The sequence below is a fragment of the Drosophila serrata genome, unplaced genomic scaffold, assembly GCF_035046125.1.
Source record: "Drosophila serrata isolate PLE 108 unplaced genomic scaffold, ASM3504612v1 contig_240, whole genome shotgun sequence".
NCBI classification, from domain to species: domain Eukaryota; kingdom Metazoa; phylum Arthropoda; class Insecta; order Diptera; family Drosophilidae; genus Drosophila; species Drosophila serrata.
The window spans coordinates 6,717,843-6,732,630 of NW_028257138.1; the positions used below are offsets into that span (position 1 = coordinate 6,717,843).

The 14,788-nt window shown below is 50.4% G+C and overlaps 7 protein-coding genes and 1 long non-coding RNA gene across 8 annotated transcripts; 4 read left to right on the forward strand and 4 right to left on the reverse strand.

Annotated features, from left to right (window-relative positions):
- Positions 1 to 103: 103 nt before the first annotated feature.
- LOC110182328 (cilia- and flagella-associated protein 44) lies at positions 104 to 6,994 on the forward strand. Its single transcript, XM_020950360.2, has 10 exons — positions 104 to 417; positions 481 to 2,297; positions 2,360 to 3,007; positions 3,068 to 3,175; positions 3,421 to 4,048; positions 4,108 to 5,100; positions 5,167 to 5,589; positions 5,647 to 5,871; positions 5,926 to 6,249; positions 6,307 to 6,994. Exons 1-10 carry the CDS (start codon positions 157 to 159, stop codon positions 6,868 to 6,870), a joined length of 5,991 nt encoding a protein of 1,996 aa, XP_020806019.2. The 5' UTR covers positions 104 to 156; the 3' UTR covers positions 6,871 to 6,994.
- LOC110182330 (KIF-binding protein) lies at positions 6,878 to 9,114 on the reverse strand. Its single transcript, XM_020950362.2, has one exon. The coding sequence runs from the start codon at positions 8,919 to 8,921 to the stop codon at positions 7,131 to 7,133; it is 1,791 nt and encodes a 596-aa protein (XP_020806021.2). The 5' UTR covers positions 8,922 to 9,114; the 3' UTR covers positions 6,878 to 7,130.
- Positions 9,040 to 10,342, forward strand: l(2)05714 (lethal (2) 05714). Its single transcript, XM_020950368.2, has 3 exons — positions 9,040 to 9,129; positions 9,180 to 9,570; positions 9,660 to 10,342. The coding sequence occupies exons 2-3, from the start codon at positions 9,322 to 9,324 to the stop codon at positions 10,230 to 10,232; spliced, it is 822 nt and encodes a 273-aa protein (XP_020806027.2). The 5' UTR covers positions 9,040 to 9,129; positions 9,180 to 9,321; the 3' UTR covers positions 10,233 to 10,342.
- Polr1C (RNA polymerase I and III subunit C) lies at positions 9,725 to 11,498 on the reverse strand. Its single transcript, XM_020950364.2, has 2 exons — positions 11,238 to 11,498; positions 9,725 to 11,177 (listed from the first exon to the last, which is right to left on the reverse strand). Exons 1-2 carry the CDS (start codon positions 11,375 to 11,377, stop codon positions 10,316 to 10,318), a joined length of 1,002 nt encoding a protein of 333 aa, XP_020806023.1. The 5' UTR covers positions 11,378 to 11,498; the 3' UTR covers positions 9,725 to 10,315.
- Positions 11,475 to 12,498, forward strand: Scox (Synthesis of cytochrome c oxidase). The gene is made up of 2 exons (XM_020950369.2): positions 11,475 to 11,981; positions 12,045 to 12,498. Exons 1-2 carry the CDS (start codon positions 11,588 to 11,590, stop codon positions 12,404 to 12,406), a joined length of 756 nt encoding a protein of 251 aa, XP_020806028.1. The 5' UTR covers positions 11,475 to 11,587; the 3' UTR covers positions 12,407 to 12,498.
- On the reverse strand, positions 12,395 to 12,649 carry LOC147644015 (uncharacterized). The gene is made up of 2 exons (XR_015271228.1): positions 12,531 to 12,649; positions 12,395 to 12,470 (listed from the first exon to the last, which is right to left on the reverse strand). It is a non-coding gene; the product is annotated as an uncharacterized LOC147644015 (long non-coding RNA).
- On the forward strand, positions 12,592 to 14,019 carry eIF3i (eukaryotic translation initiation factor 3 subunit i). Its single transcript, XM_020950365.2, has 3 exons — positions 12,592 to 12,676; positions 12,856 to 13,345; positions 13,405 to 14,019. The coding sequence occupies exons 1-3, from the start codon at positions 12,674 to 12,676 to the stop codon at positions 13,890 to 13,892; spliced, it is 981 nt and encodes a 326-aa protein (XP_020806024.1). The 5' UTR covers positions 12,592 to 12,673; the 3' UTR covers positions 13,893 to 14,019.
- On the reverse strand, positions 14,020 to 14,678 carry LOC110182338 (uncharacterized). Its single transcript, XM_020950370.2, has 2 exons — positions 14,539 to 14,678; positions 14,020 to 14,481 (listed from the first exon to the last, which is right to left on the reverse strand). Exons 1-2 carry the CDS (start codon positions 14,623 to 14,625, stop codon positions 14,101 to 14,103), a joined length of 468 nt encoding a protein of 155 aa, XP_020806029.1. The 5' UTR covers positions 14,626 to 14,678; the 3' UTR covers positions 14,020 to 14,100.
- Positions 14,679 to 14,788: the final 110 nt, after the last annotated feature.

The following is a 14,788-nucleotide window of genomic DNA, read 5'->3' on the forward strand; positions in this document are numbered from 1 at the left end:
TCCACGTCTCACCTGGTGGGATGACAATGTTCCTTGTCCTGGCAACAAACAAACAAGCAAACACTAAAGCAGTAGCAAACCTTTTCACTTGTTTCAAATATAAATAAAATACACAAACTTAGCTAAAAGAAAACTAAAATATATAAAGATATAGCCATGGCCGATTCGCAAGGAGATACTGAGCTGATGGGCGAAGAGGAGGACAACGAACTTTTGTTTCACGAATCGTTCATCCCGGAGATCATCACCATTGAACACTCGTTCGGCTACGATTGCAAGAGGCTCTTCAATCTGGTTCTGGTGGATGAGGATACCTTGGTGTTTGCCTCGGGCAACTTTTTGAAATTTTTTAGCATTTCCCGGCAAGAGATTACGTTTCAGGAGACCAAGTACGGCTGTGGCATAGGCTTCATTACGGTTTGTAGTCCTGACTTCTTTCCTTAATGGATTACCTTTTGAAACTCATTCTTTGACCCTTAGAAAAACGACCATCCCGACTTCCAGGGCCTTTTTACGGTAGCGGAGAATGGACCACAGCCTACGGTATTCATCTACGAGTTTCCGTCGATGGATGTTCGTATCAAACTCTTGAATGCAGCGAAAGCTTGCTTTACGGCCGGATCCTACAACAAGACGGGTGAACTGTTCGCCTCACAGGCCGGCTATCCGGACTTCATCATCACCATCTGGCGCTGGGAAAAGGCTGAGGTGGTGCTGCGAGCCAAGTCCTTTCAGAGCGACATCCTTTTCGTACACTTCTCGGAGCACAATCCCATACTGCTGTGCTCGTCGGGCCTGAGTCACATCAAATTCTGGAAGATGGCCAACACCTTTACCGGGCTCAAGCTGAAGGGCGATCTGGGGCGCTTTGGCAAGACGGATTTCAGTGACATCTGCGCCATGTACATGCTGGCCGATGAGAATGTGATCTCGGGCTGCGACTGGGGCAACATGCTGCTCTGGCAGGCGGGCCTCATCAAGTTCGAGATATGCCGCAAGGGTCGTAAGCCGTGCCACACCAAGCCCATCACGCGAATTACTATGAAGAACGGGGAGGTGACCACCGTCGGCATGGATGGCTACGTGCGCGTCTGGTATTGGGAAACTGTGGACTTGGCGGATCCGCCGGAGGATGATCTGTTCGTGGAGATCGATCCGATTTACGAGTTTAAGATCGCCGACGTGGAGCTGCGCTGCATGCAAAAGATTCATCTCTACGACGAGATGGACTTTACGCACTACGCCCAGGATGGTAACGGCGGCATTTGGTTCTGCGACATCAACACTTACGACGTACCTGAGAAGCCCCGAAAGCTCTACTCCTGCATCGGCGGCAAAGTAATCTCCTCCCAGATGTCCCCGGTGTCGCCGCACTTCCTGTGCATGTCCGAGAGCGGCAAGATAATGGTGTATGATTACGAGGCGGAAAAGCTCATCCTGGAGAAGCAGTTCCCGGCAAAAGGCGTCGAAGTGTTGTGGCTGGACACACAGATATCGATCAATGGTACCGAACTGGTGGCCGGATTTGAGGACGGCATTCTGCGGCAATTGTTTTTGGATTTGAGCGATCCCAGCCGGCCAACCATGACCCGAGTGAGAGTCTTTAAGGCACACACGTCGCCCATTTCCAGGATAACCGTGAACCGAACGAGCACTCTGCTCCTCACTGGCAGCGTCGACAAGAGCATATTCATCTACCAGTTGGGCCGCGGTGATAACTTGTTGGTGGACATTCATCCCTTGGGATTCGTGCAGTTCAGAGCGATTCCCAACTGCTTCTACTGGCATGAGACGGAACCCACCGTGGTCCTTGTGGGCTGCAGAACCGGCGAGGTGTACGAGTACAATGTGCGCACCCAGGTCACCGAGGAGGAGACCTACCTATCCTACAATATTACGGAGTCATCGCGTCAGCGCTTCGTGAAGTTTACTTCCGTGAAGAGTCGAATCCGGAGGGACATCAGACGGCAACAAATGAAGAAGCGCAAAGAACGTAAGCGGGAGCGCAAGATGAACGAGATCGAAAAGCTTAAGAAGGCCAACCCGGGTCTGCAGATCGATATGGATTCGGCCCTGGCCGACTCAGAGCCCGATGAAGAGGAGGAGCCGCTGTTCATACCTCCTGTGCCCAATGCCATCATCTGGCTGCGCTACACGGTGCGAGACACCATCTGGGTGTCCATGGCTGGCTATGATGCGGGCTACATCTATGAGCTGGAGTTCCAGGCGGCGGAACCTACGTGTTCCACCATTATTACGGATGCGGATGACATCGAGATTCACTCGTACTGCATTATGTGAGTTTGAAATCCCCAGTTTCGTAGGATTACACAATATTCTAATTCTCTATCCCCCACAGAGATCAATACCTAATTTTTGGCCTAATCAACGGACGTCTTCGCATCAACCGCATCAATCCGGACAACTTTAGGGACCTTTCCCAGTACCGCATCTATCCTATGCACGATGGTCTCAAGGGCATCATTCCCAGCATCCAGACCAGCTACAATGGCGAGCACATCCTCACCGTTGGCTACGATGGCAATATGTTCCTACACAATTGGCACGGTCCTAGGATTGTCAAGAACCCCCGTCGGGATAATCTTATGGCCTTGCCTCCCAACGTCCGTGCTGTTCCCGATATAGTCGATTCAGACGAACCATCACTGGAACAGGAGAAGATCAATGCAGAGCTGCGTCGCCAGCAAGAAGCGGCTGAGGCACACGATCGTGATGTCCTGGCCAAGATCGGAGTGCTGCAGAACGATTACTTTAAGATCATCAAAATTAACGAGGATCTGCCGCCAGGACTAAGGGCCAAGGATACGGATTTGCTGTTGGATCCACGCATCAAGAAACAGATTCGGGATGAGTTACAGGCAGAGCTGGATGACGTGCGTGAAGACTTGGCCTACGACCTGGAATTTGCCCAGGTGGGGCATAAAAAGCTCTACAATCACTTCCTTAAAAAGCTAGTCGAAGTTCCCTTCACGGTGAACCCACTGGGGTGAGTGAAGCTGATACAATGTAAATATGTACTCCTAAAGCTAAACCATCTCATCGTTAGTACTAATGTCCCAGGCGTGGCCACTTTTCGCCTGCAAGAGCTGGGCGAGGAGTTCGAGCAGATCAAGCGTGACATTGAACTGCGTCTGCAGCAAGAGCACGACATGGGGTAAGTCGGGGAACTGGGACATCAGACACTTGAGCTATCAACACTTGACTACACAACATACATTTTTCTCCGAATCCCCAACAAGCAGCCTTTACAGGTTGGATCGAGTGGCAGAACAACCGGAAGTGTAAGCCTGATAAGTTCTTTAAGTACCTCAGCAACCTGTACTCCCTGCACTACTCCTATTCCTCTCATAACCTTTATGTATTCATCTCTAACAATAGTTCTTTATGGCATCTCCATAGCCTCCAAGACCTGGTGGTAGCCGAGCCGTCAAGCGAATTCACTAGCCAGCCCCCACCGGAAGCGTTTTTCTTTGGCAGGGATCCGCGTAGCATCGAGCCACGCTTCAGCAGGAAGATGATGCGTCTCCTGGTCCGCTATCGGAAGCGTCAACTTTACGAAGTGCGTCGCATCTTTGACTGGGATAAACTGGAGCGCCAGAAACCGGATCCCAATCGCAATCATCCGGATGATGATGCCAAAATCGAGGAGGCCAAGCGCAACTTGGGTGACTATAAGCTAAAAGTTGGCGACGACTATGAGCCCAAGTCCTCTGAGACTCTGACACAGAAGTACATTGAGATCGTCAAATGCCGCGAACGTTACTATAGTATGGTGAACAGCTTCAACATATCGGTGGCAAAGATGCGCTCCCGTAAGCAGGATCTGATGCAGTTCATCAACGCCAAACGAAATCGCTTGGACGTGATAAATAGCTATCTACCTGAGGCGGATCGCCTGCCCTTGATACCAATACAAGAGATAGACATGGACCTGGAGTTCCCCGAGCTTAATCTGGTCGAGCACTACACTCCCGGCTGCGGTGTGGAAATTGATGACATTCTCACCCTGGAGCAGAGTGTGGATGATGTAAGTGTCCCCGATTAAGAAGTAGTCTGAAATGACAAGAATACATTCTCGTTTCACAGGTAATAGCCTCCCAGACCTCAAAGTTCAAAAAGGAGTCAAGCCTCAGCCTGTTCAATATAAGGGGCCTGAATGTTCCCGAACTGCACGAGTACTCCGCCTATGTAATGTTACAAATCTCTAAGCTGGAACGCTGCCTGTCCAATGCAGATCTGATCGCAAGTCTGATGGAGCTGCCGGCTGCCAGTGAGCCTGCCTATTTCGAGGTGAGCCCGGATGTTGCGACACCTATAATGGTTGAGATGCGACACCGGTGGGTGCGAAACATGCTGCGTGAGCAGTCAGCGATCCGGGCGGAGGTCGAGGAGGAGGTTCAACAGTTTGACAGAGCGCTGGCCAAGCTGCAGGTGACGCGTTTCCACGTCAAGCTGGATGCCGAGTTTATGACCTCGTATCTGATCAGCCTCAACCAGGAGCTGTACATCTTGCGCGACAGCGAGGAGATCGAGCTGCAACTGATGCTGAACGCTAAGACTGCCATGAACACCCGGAACGATCTGCAGGTGGTCATCAATGCCACCAACCGTCAGTTGGACGACCTGCGCCGAAACATCGACAAACTGGGCGAGCAGATCGTCGCCGTTCAGCTACTCTTCATGAGCACGGTGAAGGGTCACAAGTTCTTCGATTTCCTGCGTCGCATCTTTAAGAAAAAATGGCGTCCACCGAAGGTGGCTAAGGTCGATGACGATGAGTCCTCCTCCTCCTCTTCATCATCATCCAGCGAGGACGAACAAGCGGACAACAAGAGTCTGGACTCTCTAGACATGACCACCATTCGGTTGGACGAGACCACCTGTCCAACGGGGCTGGATCGAGGTCTCTACGACCTGGCCTTCTCCATGAGATCCGATCGCCATGAACTGGAGCGCAATGTCCGGGATCTGCAGCGGGATGTGGAGAATAAGCGAAAGGAGATCGCCGAGATGCAGATCAAGATGAAGTTCCATGAAGAGGTCTACCAGCGGGAGAAAAATGCCCTCTTGAAATTTCGGGTAGGTTTTATTAACTGATTCCTGGGAATATAATTAAAAATAAATCTCCTCTTAATGCTTTTCCAGCGCAATCGTCAACAGGAAGTCAACAAGGTGAAAATCAGCGTTATCGTCCGCATGGACCAAATGCAGCATTTTTACGAGGGTGATGACTACCGCGACCTGTCCAAGGCTGTACTCTTCGATGCTGACATGCTGGTGGATCTCCGTCGTCGGGCGGATCAGCTCAGCGAGGAGACCAAGGCCACCAAGCGCTGGCACCGCATCAACTTCATTCACCTGCGACGCATGAACACAGACATCAAATTCATGCGTTTCGAGATCACACGCCTGGAGGAGGAGATCCGTCAGGCAATGATGAAGAAGTTTGGCCTGATTGTCAATCTTGATGAGCTGGAGGAGGAGGTTTTGCGACGCTATATCTTTGAACTGGAAACCAATGCCGAAGACGAGCTGAAAGCCCTTGAAAAGGAGTTGATGGAGAAGCAGGTGAGAGGTGCTACGCTCAATGAAAATTTAGGTATACTGAAATTTTTGATCCTTTAGAAAGAGCTAGCGCGGTGCGAGGAGACCTTGATCATGGAGACCCAGAACAACACGGAAAAGCTTAACATAATGACGGTTCTGCGCGAGGAGAAGAATATTCTTTCCACTCTGTTAGACATTCAGGATCGCAACTATGCCAAGTGGACCAGTCCAAGTGTGCTTAATTTAACCTACGACATTGAGAAACTTCGAGGTATCGAGAACTCCTTGCTTCAGCAAATCGAGGTGGGTACCGAATTGAATGAGTTCCCACCTTAACTAATCCTCTCCCCATAATAGTGTCTGGAGCGGGAAATCTGCGCACTGCGTCTTAAATCTAAGCCGCTGCAGATTAACAACGAGTACGAACTGGATCCTAATGTCCCACCGGAGGTAACCACCGAAGTGTTGCCCAATGACGACGCTTTGGTCTGTCCCGCCATCCTCAATGTGGATGCGTATTTGCTGCCACCTATGCCCGATGAGTTCATCATGGAACGCGTTCAGACAATCGTCCAGAAGAGCTTTAACCGATTCTTTGGGCGCAACACCACGCCGGAGAATGTGCGAAAGTTTTCCCAACGATCCTCTCTTTACCTTTGCCAGGCTGCCTACAGCTTCCAGGTGAGAAAAGCACGTAACATTTCTTTAAAGTTCTTCTGACTCCTAATCCCATTCCAGGGCCGCTATACGGACCGCATAGCCGAGTGCATCACCGAGCACCTGCAAACTATTGTGCCCAAGAAGTATTTCATCCACATCAGTGCCGACGAGCTAAGGAAGCTATTTAACGAGGTGGTGTCCGTCTTCGACTACGAACGCTCCGATGTGAACACGGAGGAGCTAATCTCAGGCATCTTTGATCACGCCAAGGATTCGCTGTGCGCTCACATTCAAATGGCTGACGCCGATGTGGTTAATCGTACCCACTTTATTGTGGGGCACATGTTCAAGGAGCTCATCGAGGTGCTGCCCGTGGAGGAGTTCCAGTCGGACGAGACCGTACGAATGATCGTGGACGTGCTGGAGCGTGAACCCATGGTAGATCCCCGCGCCATTGATGTGGACAATCTTATCGCCAGCTGCCTGAACCATGCCCAGGACAATTTGCTGGATGGGATTACGGCGTTGCCGGTGCGCAAACTGGCCAGCAGCATTCAACGGGACCTGATAAAGCGGCGCCAGTACAAGCAGCAGGGCTGTCAGCAGCAGCAGATGTCGGTACGGATTGCCAGTAAAAAGTAGGTAGTAGTATGTGTAGGGCGCTGCAGCTATGGCTTGCCCTTTTAGCGTTAACAATATAATTTATTTGTATAATTATTTGGAGTGTAAAGCTTTCGGCAAATGCAAACAATTTTACATGTTTTAAGGTTTGTGTTTTTTTTTTTTAACTAACCAAACAAGTTATATCAATATTTTTCACCAAGAGAAGGCTTCTGATGGAAAATGTGACTAAGCGTTAGAAAAACGCATCCTATTCCATGAGTCCAAAGTGCCAACTAATCCTACCCCAATCTCGCCTTCACAGTGTTTATCTTGAGTGGCAGCAGCTGCAGCATCTCACGCACCACCCCGACTTCAGCCTGCAGCGCCTTGGCGGCTTCTTTGTGCAGCTCACAACCTTCATCAAACTTCTTGTAATAAGTTTGGCAATTGGTGAGCTGCTGAAGCTGCTGGTGAGGATGAGGACTAATCAGCTTGTAGTAGATGCGTCCAATGTGAAAATGGGCATAGAGCATGAGACGTTGCTCCTCCTCATCCATGTTAGGACGCCACTCCTCGCTCGGCGGCTTGGCCATGTACGATTTGATAAAGCTCTCAAAGTGCTTGATAGCTTTCTGGCAGCTCTGGTTGACCTTCTTGATCTCATCCGGCGTCGGGGAGCTCTTGGCACGGATGGCATCGAGACGGACATCCAGAACGGCGGCATGAGCTGTGCCTGCACCATACCAACACTCGCGGCAAATCTTCATGTAAAAAATGGGATCGATCAGATCGAGAAGATCCTCCAGGTACTTGGCTCGACGCTTCTGCATTTTGGCTTGGTTCTCTGGATTCTCCTCGAAGAAGGCAATGCGCTCATACGCCTCGGCGTAGTCCTGCATTATCTTACAGTACTCGGTGGCCTCGTTCTCCGCCTTGTAGTAGTCCTTGGCAATGTCCAGCCACTCGTTGACAAAGTGGAAGACCAGCTTGGCATCGTCGAAGGTCAGGCAGTAGTCACAGCTAATGCGATTCTCACATGCAGTGAGATCCAGACCGGGAAACCGTGACTCCTCCGCTTCGGCTAGTCGGAGCGTTTGTATGGCCTTCTCCAGGCGCTTGCCCTCCTCACTGTCGTCCTCATCGCGCAACAGACGCTCCCTTGAGGTCTGCATCAAGTGCAAGCCATACTTAGCCCAACAACGAGCCACATCGGCGTACCTATGCTTGAAGGTCTCTGCCACATCCTGCCGCTGCTGTTCACTCATCCCTTCCGGCTCCAACATGTGTGTCTCGTACTCGGCCATAATGAGAGTTGCGGCTGCCAGGTGATGACGGGCCTCCGCAAATCGCTCCTCTCCGATGTAAAATTGCGACAAGGTAGCAGTATTCAGTGCGAAATCGATGGCATCATACGACTTGTACTGCAACTGGCGGTGTAGCGTGCGATGGCAGCATTTGGCAGACTTCTCCGTCTCTCCCAGGTGGCCATACATCTGCGCCAGATAAAAACACACCAGAGTGTAGAGAGATTCCAGCTCCTTTACACCTGCTGGAGCGGCTTCATGCCCCTCTTCCGGTGGACTGAAGATATCCTGTATGGCCAGGGGTTCCAATCCACTGTCTTTAAACTCCTTGTAGCTCTTTTCGGCCAAAAGCAGCAGGTCCAGGCCTTTTTTGTACTCCTCCTTGGCGGCCAGGACAATGCTGACTTCGTTAATGGCTCCGATGTAGGGAATGATAGCTTCTGGACGCTGTTTCAGCGGCGTGACGAGATCCAAACACCGATTAAGGAGTTCCTCACCCTTGAACTGTTCCTCTGTGTATACATAAATCCGACCAAGATCCCGGCAAACAAAGGCCAGCAGGGAACGGTAGCAGAGGTCATCCGGTCCGCCATCGTCTTCGCTGGCCTGGACGGACACCAGTTGGTCGTCAAGCTGCTTTTTCAAATCGGCCAGTACATCGCGGGCTTTGTAGTGAGACCGAAAGGGATCCGTTGGCGGGTCGTTGCGACTCTCCTCCTCCACCAGTTGGTTGGCCTTCTCGTAGAGCTCCTTGTAGTCGCTCAGAATCTCTTTGGGAATAACCATGTCGGCGTATACTGCTGGGCGGAAAACGTGTTTGTGTCACTTTCAGGAAAAAACGAAGATAGTTGTTTCTTTTTCCAATATTTTGTCGCCTATTTTGTCATTATTTCCAACAGTGTGCCCGCCGGCTTCTCCGGGTATAATCATTAAAAAATCTTTTTAGAAAGAGGGAGTATTTCCACCTCCGCGGCAGCTGGGCACACTAAATAGAGTAAGTATTCTCGGTATATCTAGCTGCAGTCACACAACATTGTTTTTCAGATTTTTTTCACATCACAAATACCAAAATAATCCAAAATAATTACTAGATCGAAGAGCAGTGAAAACTAGTGTCTTTGGCGCTCACATTTCAAAGGATCTCCACTCACCAATAGAACGAACTGCTCCACGCAAGCACTGTACTATGCAGAAGGTCAAGCCCGATCCAGACTCCAGCGACAAGAAGGTGAAGCGACTGTACCACCAACGGTACCGACCCGAATGGGAGAAATTTCCCGCGTTCGCCAACTGGCTGGGTTCCGCCAATGACGGATACTCAGCCCATTGCCGGATCTGCGATGTGAGTGTCCTGGCCCGACTGGCGTCTATCAAACAGCATCTCATCACCCGGAAGCACCAGGACGGCGCTCGGTGCAATGATTTTCTGTCGCAGGTAAGGGAGAAACTTTGATTTGTTTACTACAGGAAATGTTTCCCATTTAGAATTGAATTTCTATAAAATGTGTGTATTTTCACTTGCAGAACATGATCAAAGGCGACTCAGATGCAGTGAAACAAATGTGCAGGCCAAGTGCGGCCAAGATCAAGGGGGATCCCGATGCACAGCAGCATATAGGTAGATCCAGGGCTGGTAGCAAGCCGAAGGCGAAGCCCAAACCCAAGTCAAACGTTAAAGTGAAGCGGGAACTCAAGGTGGTGAAGCGCGAGCCTAGGATTGAACGCGTAGAGGTAGTGGAGCATGATATCGCCTCGAACGACTCCATCCTGGACGATCTACTCGGCAACGAGCCTATGGTGAATGTGCCGGAAGAATATGTTGTCGAAGCCGAGGCCGAGCTGATGGACGAAAATGTTTTGGAAGTAGAAAACGTCGAGGATGCGTACGAAGAGTTGATGCCGGAACTAAACGACGATAACATGTCTGAGGATGTTATAATCAGCGAATTCGATCTGTTTGGCAAGAGCTTGGCTCTACAGCTAAATAACATGGACCTTGAGGATGCGTTGCTCTGCCAGGAGCGCTTACAGGTGGTGCTTACAGAGTTCCGCCTGAAGATTCTCAAGCGCAAGCGGGAGGCCACGCGCAGTTCTTAGGCATATAGATTAATTTATAATACGTTTTTTCTCTTATGTACATACATATAAGTTTATATTTCTTTAAATAACTAAATAAACAACTATTCCGCTTCAATTTCGTCAATAAACGCACGACACTTCTTTTTTAGCACCTTGACGGCCTCCAGAAAGATAACTTCCGGCTTCAGCGCACCCACGGACTCCACCGTAAAGATGTAGTGATCACGCACTCTCGCCAAGGTTACGGCATCTTTCAACTGCGGATAACGATACACATTCCGGCTGCAGCTGTCGTAACGCGCTTCTTTCACGTAGGCGCACTCGTTCTCGTTGATCCCTATCACTCCGGGCGAAAAGCAGCTCTGCAGGAGATAGGCATCCTTGCCGGAAACCTCCCGATTGAGCCTGATTTCCGGCAGCAATCGGTACGTGGCCGTGGCCACCGGCGAGAATTTGGCATGATCACGGCCTATACCCTTGACGGCTACCAATCGCAAATCCAGCTCGTGGCCAGGTCGCAGCTGTGCAATCAGAATGTCTTCGTGGATGCAGCCCACGGCGCTTTCGGTGTAGATCTGTGCCTGCTTGCCCTTGGGAAGCCACTTTAAGTGGCCAGAGTAGACCTTGTGGTTTTTGTAAATATCATCAAAGTTCGTCTGATCCTTTCCGGCGTCCCGTCGGCGGCTGCACTTCACTTTCAGTTCGAATTCCAGCGTGTCCTGTTCGGTGCCCGCTTCGGGGCTTTCCTCTGTGCGGTAAGCGAACAGACGGGGATCAGCTCGCAGCGGCAGCAGACCCATTCTATGGGCCAGGACCTCGTCCTGGATGATCGAAGTGTTGTTGTAGATGTACACCTTCTCGATGGCCATGCTGGGCACTTCGCTCAGCATAAGACGGCGGAAGGCATTGGCTATGGCGGGGTAAACACCAATCAAGTCGAATTCCAGACCATCCTCGTCGTTCCTAGAAGGTTAAGATGGTTAATCCTCTCCAGAACTTGTTTTCAAAGAATAACAAACGAACTTCACAATGACAATTTGCATTTTGTTTTTGAACAGTTCCATGGTAAACACCTCATCTGCCAGGCCATAGTCGTGCGGGTCCTGTTTGACACGATGCTCCTCCATGTAGAGTAGTGGCTCATCACGCTCCGGGCTTGACATTTTTCTTAGTTTTTTTAATAAATAAATTACCAGAAATCAAAAACCGCGCACGTGCTGGAACCGAATAAATTCTATGTTTTCGAACTCGAGTTGGCAGGGCCTTCCAAGACTTTCCTGTGATTGGCAGTCGAACACACCAGAAGAAGAAGAGGGGCACCGGCGAGATTTTTTATTCTCCAGAAGATTTACGTAAAGGCCCAAAATTCCGGGATGTCCCGTTCCCTGCAACGCTTACTGGGCAGCTGTCGTCGCTTGGCGCAACAGCCGGCCGTCCGTCACTTTGCTGCACCCGCAGATCCCACAAAAGGCAAGGGTCCGATATCATGGCGAAGTCTGGCCGTGATTGGAGCTATGGGAGCTGGAGGTCTTGGTTTTATGCTCTACGTTAAGAGTGAGAAGGACGAGGCACGCATGAAGGAACGTAAACGACAACTGGGTAAAGCGGCCATTGGCGGCCGGTGGGAACTGGTAGACTCGGAGGGCGCTGTACGCAAGTCGGAGGATTTCCTCGGCAAGTGGCTGCTAATTTATTTTGGCTTCACCCACTGCCCGGACATTTGTCCCGACGAGCTGGAGAAGATGGCCGCCGTGGTGGACGAAATCGGTTTGTATTGGCTCTAGAATTAAAAATACTGGAATGAGACTACCTAATCCTAACCTCGCACAGAAAAATCCCCTCAAACGCCGGCGGTACAACCCATATTCATCACTGTGGACCCAGAGCGTGACTCCAAGGAAATCGTAGGCAAGTACGTGAAAGAGTTCTCCCCCAAACTCCTGGGGCTCACGGGTACTGTTGATCAGATCCGCAACGTCTGCAAGGCCTTCCGCGTTTACTTTAGCGCCGGACCGCGCGATAGCGACAATGACTACATCGTGGACCACACCATCATCATGTACCTGGTCAACCCGGACGGAGAGTTTGTGGATTATTATGGCCAGAATCGTGATAAGGATCAATGCGTAGCCTCGATAATGGTGAACATCGCCAAGTGGAATTCTCTGAACAAAAAGGGCTGGTTTGGCTAAGATGCTGCCGCTTAGCTTAACAAATGTTGATTCGTTGTATTTTACTTTTACGTATAACGTTTAGCTGTAGAAATATAGCAAAAAGAAATAAATTCAAAATTTTTTAAATTTGGTTAAAGCTTACGGACGGGTTGGCAGCGCCACGTTGAAGTTTGGGATTATTGCATTGGACAGGTTGGCAGCTCTTTTTCGGCGTGTAGTGCTGCGTGGAGAATTTTTGTTGCAAAAAGAATTGTTTTCTCGCAACAAATAACAATAAAATAAAAAATGGTGCGTGCATAGTTGTGGAATACATACTCCTCTGTGCTCCCAAGAGATTTGCCAAGTGTTTGGCTAGAATGACGTGGATTTGTGATGTGCCCAAGCCTTGTGGGAGTTGCGGCCAAACATAACCTAAAAGGCGGTTTCTATTTGTGCTAATATTTCGCATTGTTGCGTTTTTTCCACAGCGTCCGTTGATGCTCCAGGGCCACGAGCGTTCCATAACGCAAATCAAATACAACCGGGAGGGTGACCTACTCTTCTCGTGCTCCAAGGATCAGAAGCCCAATGTGTGGTACTCGCTGAACGGCGAGCGCTTGGGCACGTACGATGGTCACCAGGGTGCGGTGTGGTGTCTGGATGTAGACTGGGAGAGCCGAAAGCTGATCACCGGTGCCGGTGACATGACTACCAAGATCTGGGACGTCGAGTATGGCACAATCATTGCCTCTATCCCCACCAAGTCGTCAGTGCGTACAAGCAACTTCAGCTTCTCGGGCAATCAGGCCGCCTACTCCACGGACAAGGCTATGGGACAGAGCTGCGAGCTGTTCATCATCGATGTACGCAACGCCGACTCTACGCTAGCCGACCAGACACCCACGCTGCGCATCCCAATGACAGAGTCCAAGATCACCTCAATGCTGTGGGGTCCACTCGATGAGACAATCATCACTGGTAAGCATGCATAATACTGATTTCCCGATGAAACGCAGAATAACTGCTATTAATTTCAGGGCACGACAACGGTAACATTGCCATCTGGGACATCCGCAAGGGTCAAAAGGTGGTCGACTCTGGCAGCGATCACACCGCCGGCATCAACGACATGCAGCTGAGCAAGGACGGTACCATGTTCGTCACCGCCTCGAAGGATACCACCGCCAAGCTGTTCGACTCCGAGTCCCTGATGTGCCTGAAGGCCTACAAAACTGAGCGTCCCGTAAACTCGGCGGCCATCAGCCCCATCCTGGATCATGTCGTGCTGGGCGGCGGTCAGGATGCCATGGAGGTGACCACCACGTCCACCAAGGCCGGCAAGTTTGACTCGCGCTTCTTCCACCTGATTTACGAGGAGGAGTTTGCTCGCCTTAAGGGCCATTTTGGACCCATCAACAGTTTGGCCTTCCATCCGGACGGCAAGAGTTACGCCTCGGGCGGAGAAGACGGTTTCGTGCGTGTCCAAACCTTTGATAGTACATACTTCGAGAACATCTTCGAGTAGTCCACGACGTCCGGTAGTCTGTTGTAGAGTGATCAGAGCCGGTGGACTGGACAGCAACCGATCCCTTTCACTGGCGCTATGTTCGTTTGCTTAGGGAACTTTCAAATATACGCGAGAACGAAACGAATCTAGTCGCATCGTTTAATTTTAGAACATTTAGAGAGTAACAGGATTATGTATTCGAATGAATGGTAGATCTGCAGTAATCCTAGAAGAAGGAACGCTTCTTCTGCTTGAGGACCACGGGCTGGCCCTGCATGGCCGCCCACTGAGCTGGGGTTGGCAGGCAACCAGGCGGCGGTGGCGGAATGACTACGGATCCGGCGGCATTGGTCCTCACCTCGGCGCGAGAGTCCAAGTGTAGGACTTGCGACGCAGCTGCTCCTGCAGATGTACTGGGCCCAGCCAGGCCGAAACCAGTTCCATGATGCATTCCGTATTGTGGCTGCCCGTTAAAAGGCATCTGCTGTTGATGGTGGCTTATCATCCCGTAGTATTGATTATTGCTTAAAGGAACAGCTCCTGGTTGCGGGTATCCAACGGCACCGCCACTCCGCTGGCTCTCCTCGTAAGATGGCGGAGGAGCTCTCTAAAAAAATATGCATTTGTATATTTCAGACCTCCATATTAGCTGCATTTTGCTCACCATGGCCATGGACTGCCCGGAACTGCTATAATCGTACGCGGGGGCACTTTCCCCAGTTGGAGGACCCGATTTTGATGATTTCGACATTTTATTTTGGTTTTCCTTTAATTTCGTTCTTTGTTTACTTGTAAATCCCTCTGAATCACAATTCAGGGTTATCTACTTGCTGGTGGACAGTGTTGACCTTTGGATATTTCCCGTTAAATAGAGTTTTAAATTTTAGATTTTACATGATTTTGTTTGATTTTTA

What these genes read in the sequence shown, in the direction of transcription:
- LOC110182328 (XM_020950360.2), top strand. Translation starts at nt 157, where the DNA reads ATGGCCGATTCGCAAGGAGATACTGAGCTGATGGGCGAAGAGGAGGAC. An exon ending in ATGCCCTCTTGAAATTTCGG is followed by an intron (nt 5,101 to 5,166) that starts GTAGGTTTTATT and finishes ATGCTTTTCCAG; the next exon opens with CGCAATCGTCAACAGGAAGT. An exon ending in AGGCTGCCTACAGCTTCCAG is followed by an intron (nt 6,250 to 6,306) that starts GTGAGAAAAGCA and finishes ATCCCATTCCAG; the next exon opens with GGCCGCTATACGGACCGCAT.
- LOC110182330 (XM_020950362.2), bottom strand. Translation starts at nt 8,921, where the DNA reads ATGGTTATTCCCAAAGAGATTCTGAGCGACTACAAGGAGCTCTACGAG.
- Polr1C (XM_020950364.2), bottom strand. Translation starts at nt 11,377, where the DNA reads ATGTCAAGCCCGGAGCGTGATGAGCCACTACTCTACATGGAGGAGCAT. An exon ending in ATGCAAATTGTCATTGTGAA is followed by an intron (nt 11,178 to 11,237) that starts GTTCGTTTGTTA and finishes TTAACCTTCTAG; the next exon opens with GAACGACGAGGATGGTCTGG.
- Scox (XM_020950369.2), top strand. Translation starts at nt 11,588, where the DNA reads ATGTCCCGTTCCCTGCAACGCTTACTGGGCAGCTGTCGTCGCTTGGCG. An exon ending in CGCCGTGGTGGACGAAATCG is followed by an intron (nt 11,982 to 12,044) that starts GTTTGTATTGGC and finishes AACCTCGCACAG; the next exon opens with AAAAATCCCCTCAAACGCCG.
- eIF3i (XM_020950365.2), top strand. An exon ending in CGATGAGACAATCATCACTG is followed by an intron (nt 13,346 to 13,404) that starts GTAAGCATGCAT and finishes TATTAATTTCAG; the next exon opens with GGCACGACAACGGTAACATT.
- LOC110182338 (XM_020950370.2), bottom strand. Translation starts at nt 14,625, where the DNA reads ATGTCGAAATCATCAAAATCGGGTCCTCCAACTGGGGAAAGTGCCCCC. An exon ending in CCGGGCAGTCCATGGCCATG is followed by an intron (nt 14,482 to 14,538) that starts GTGAGCAAAATG and finishes ATATTTTTTTAG; the next exon opens with AGAGCTCCTCCGCCATCTTA.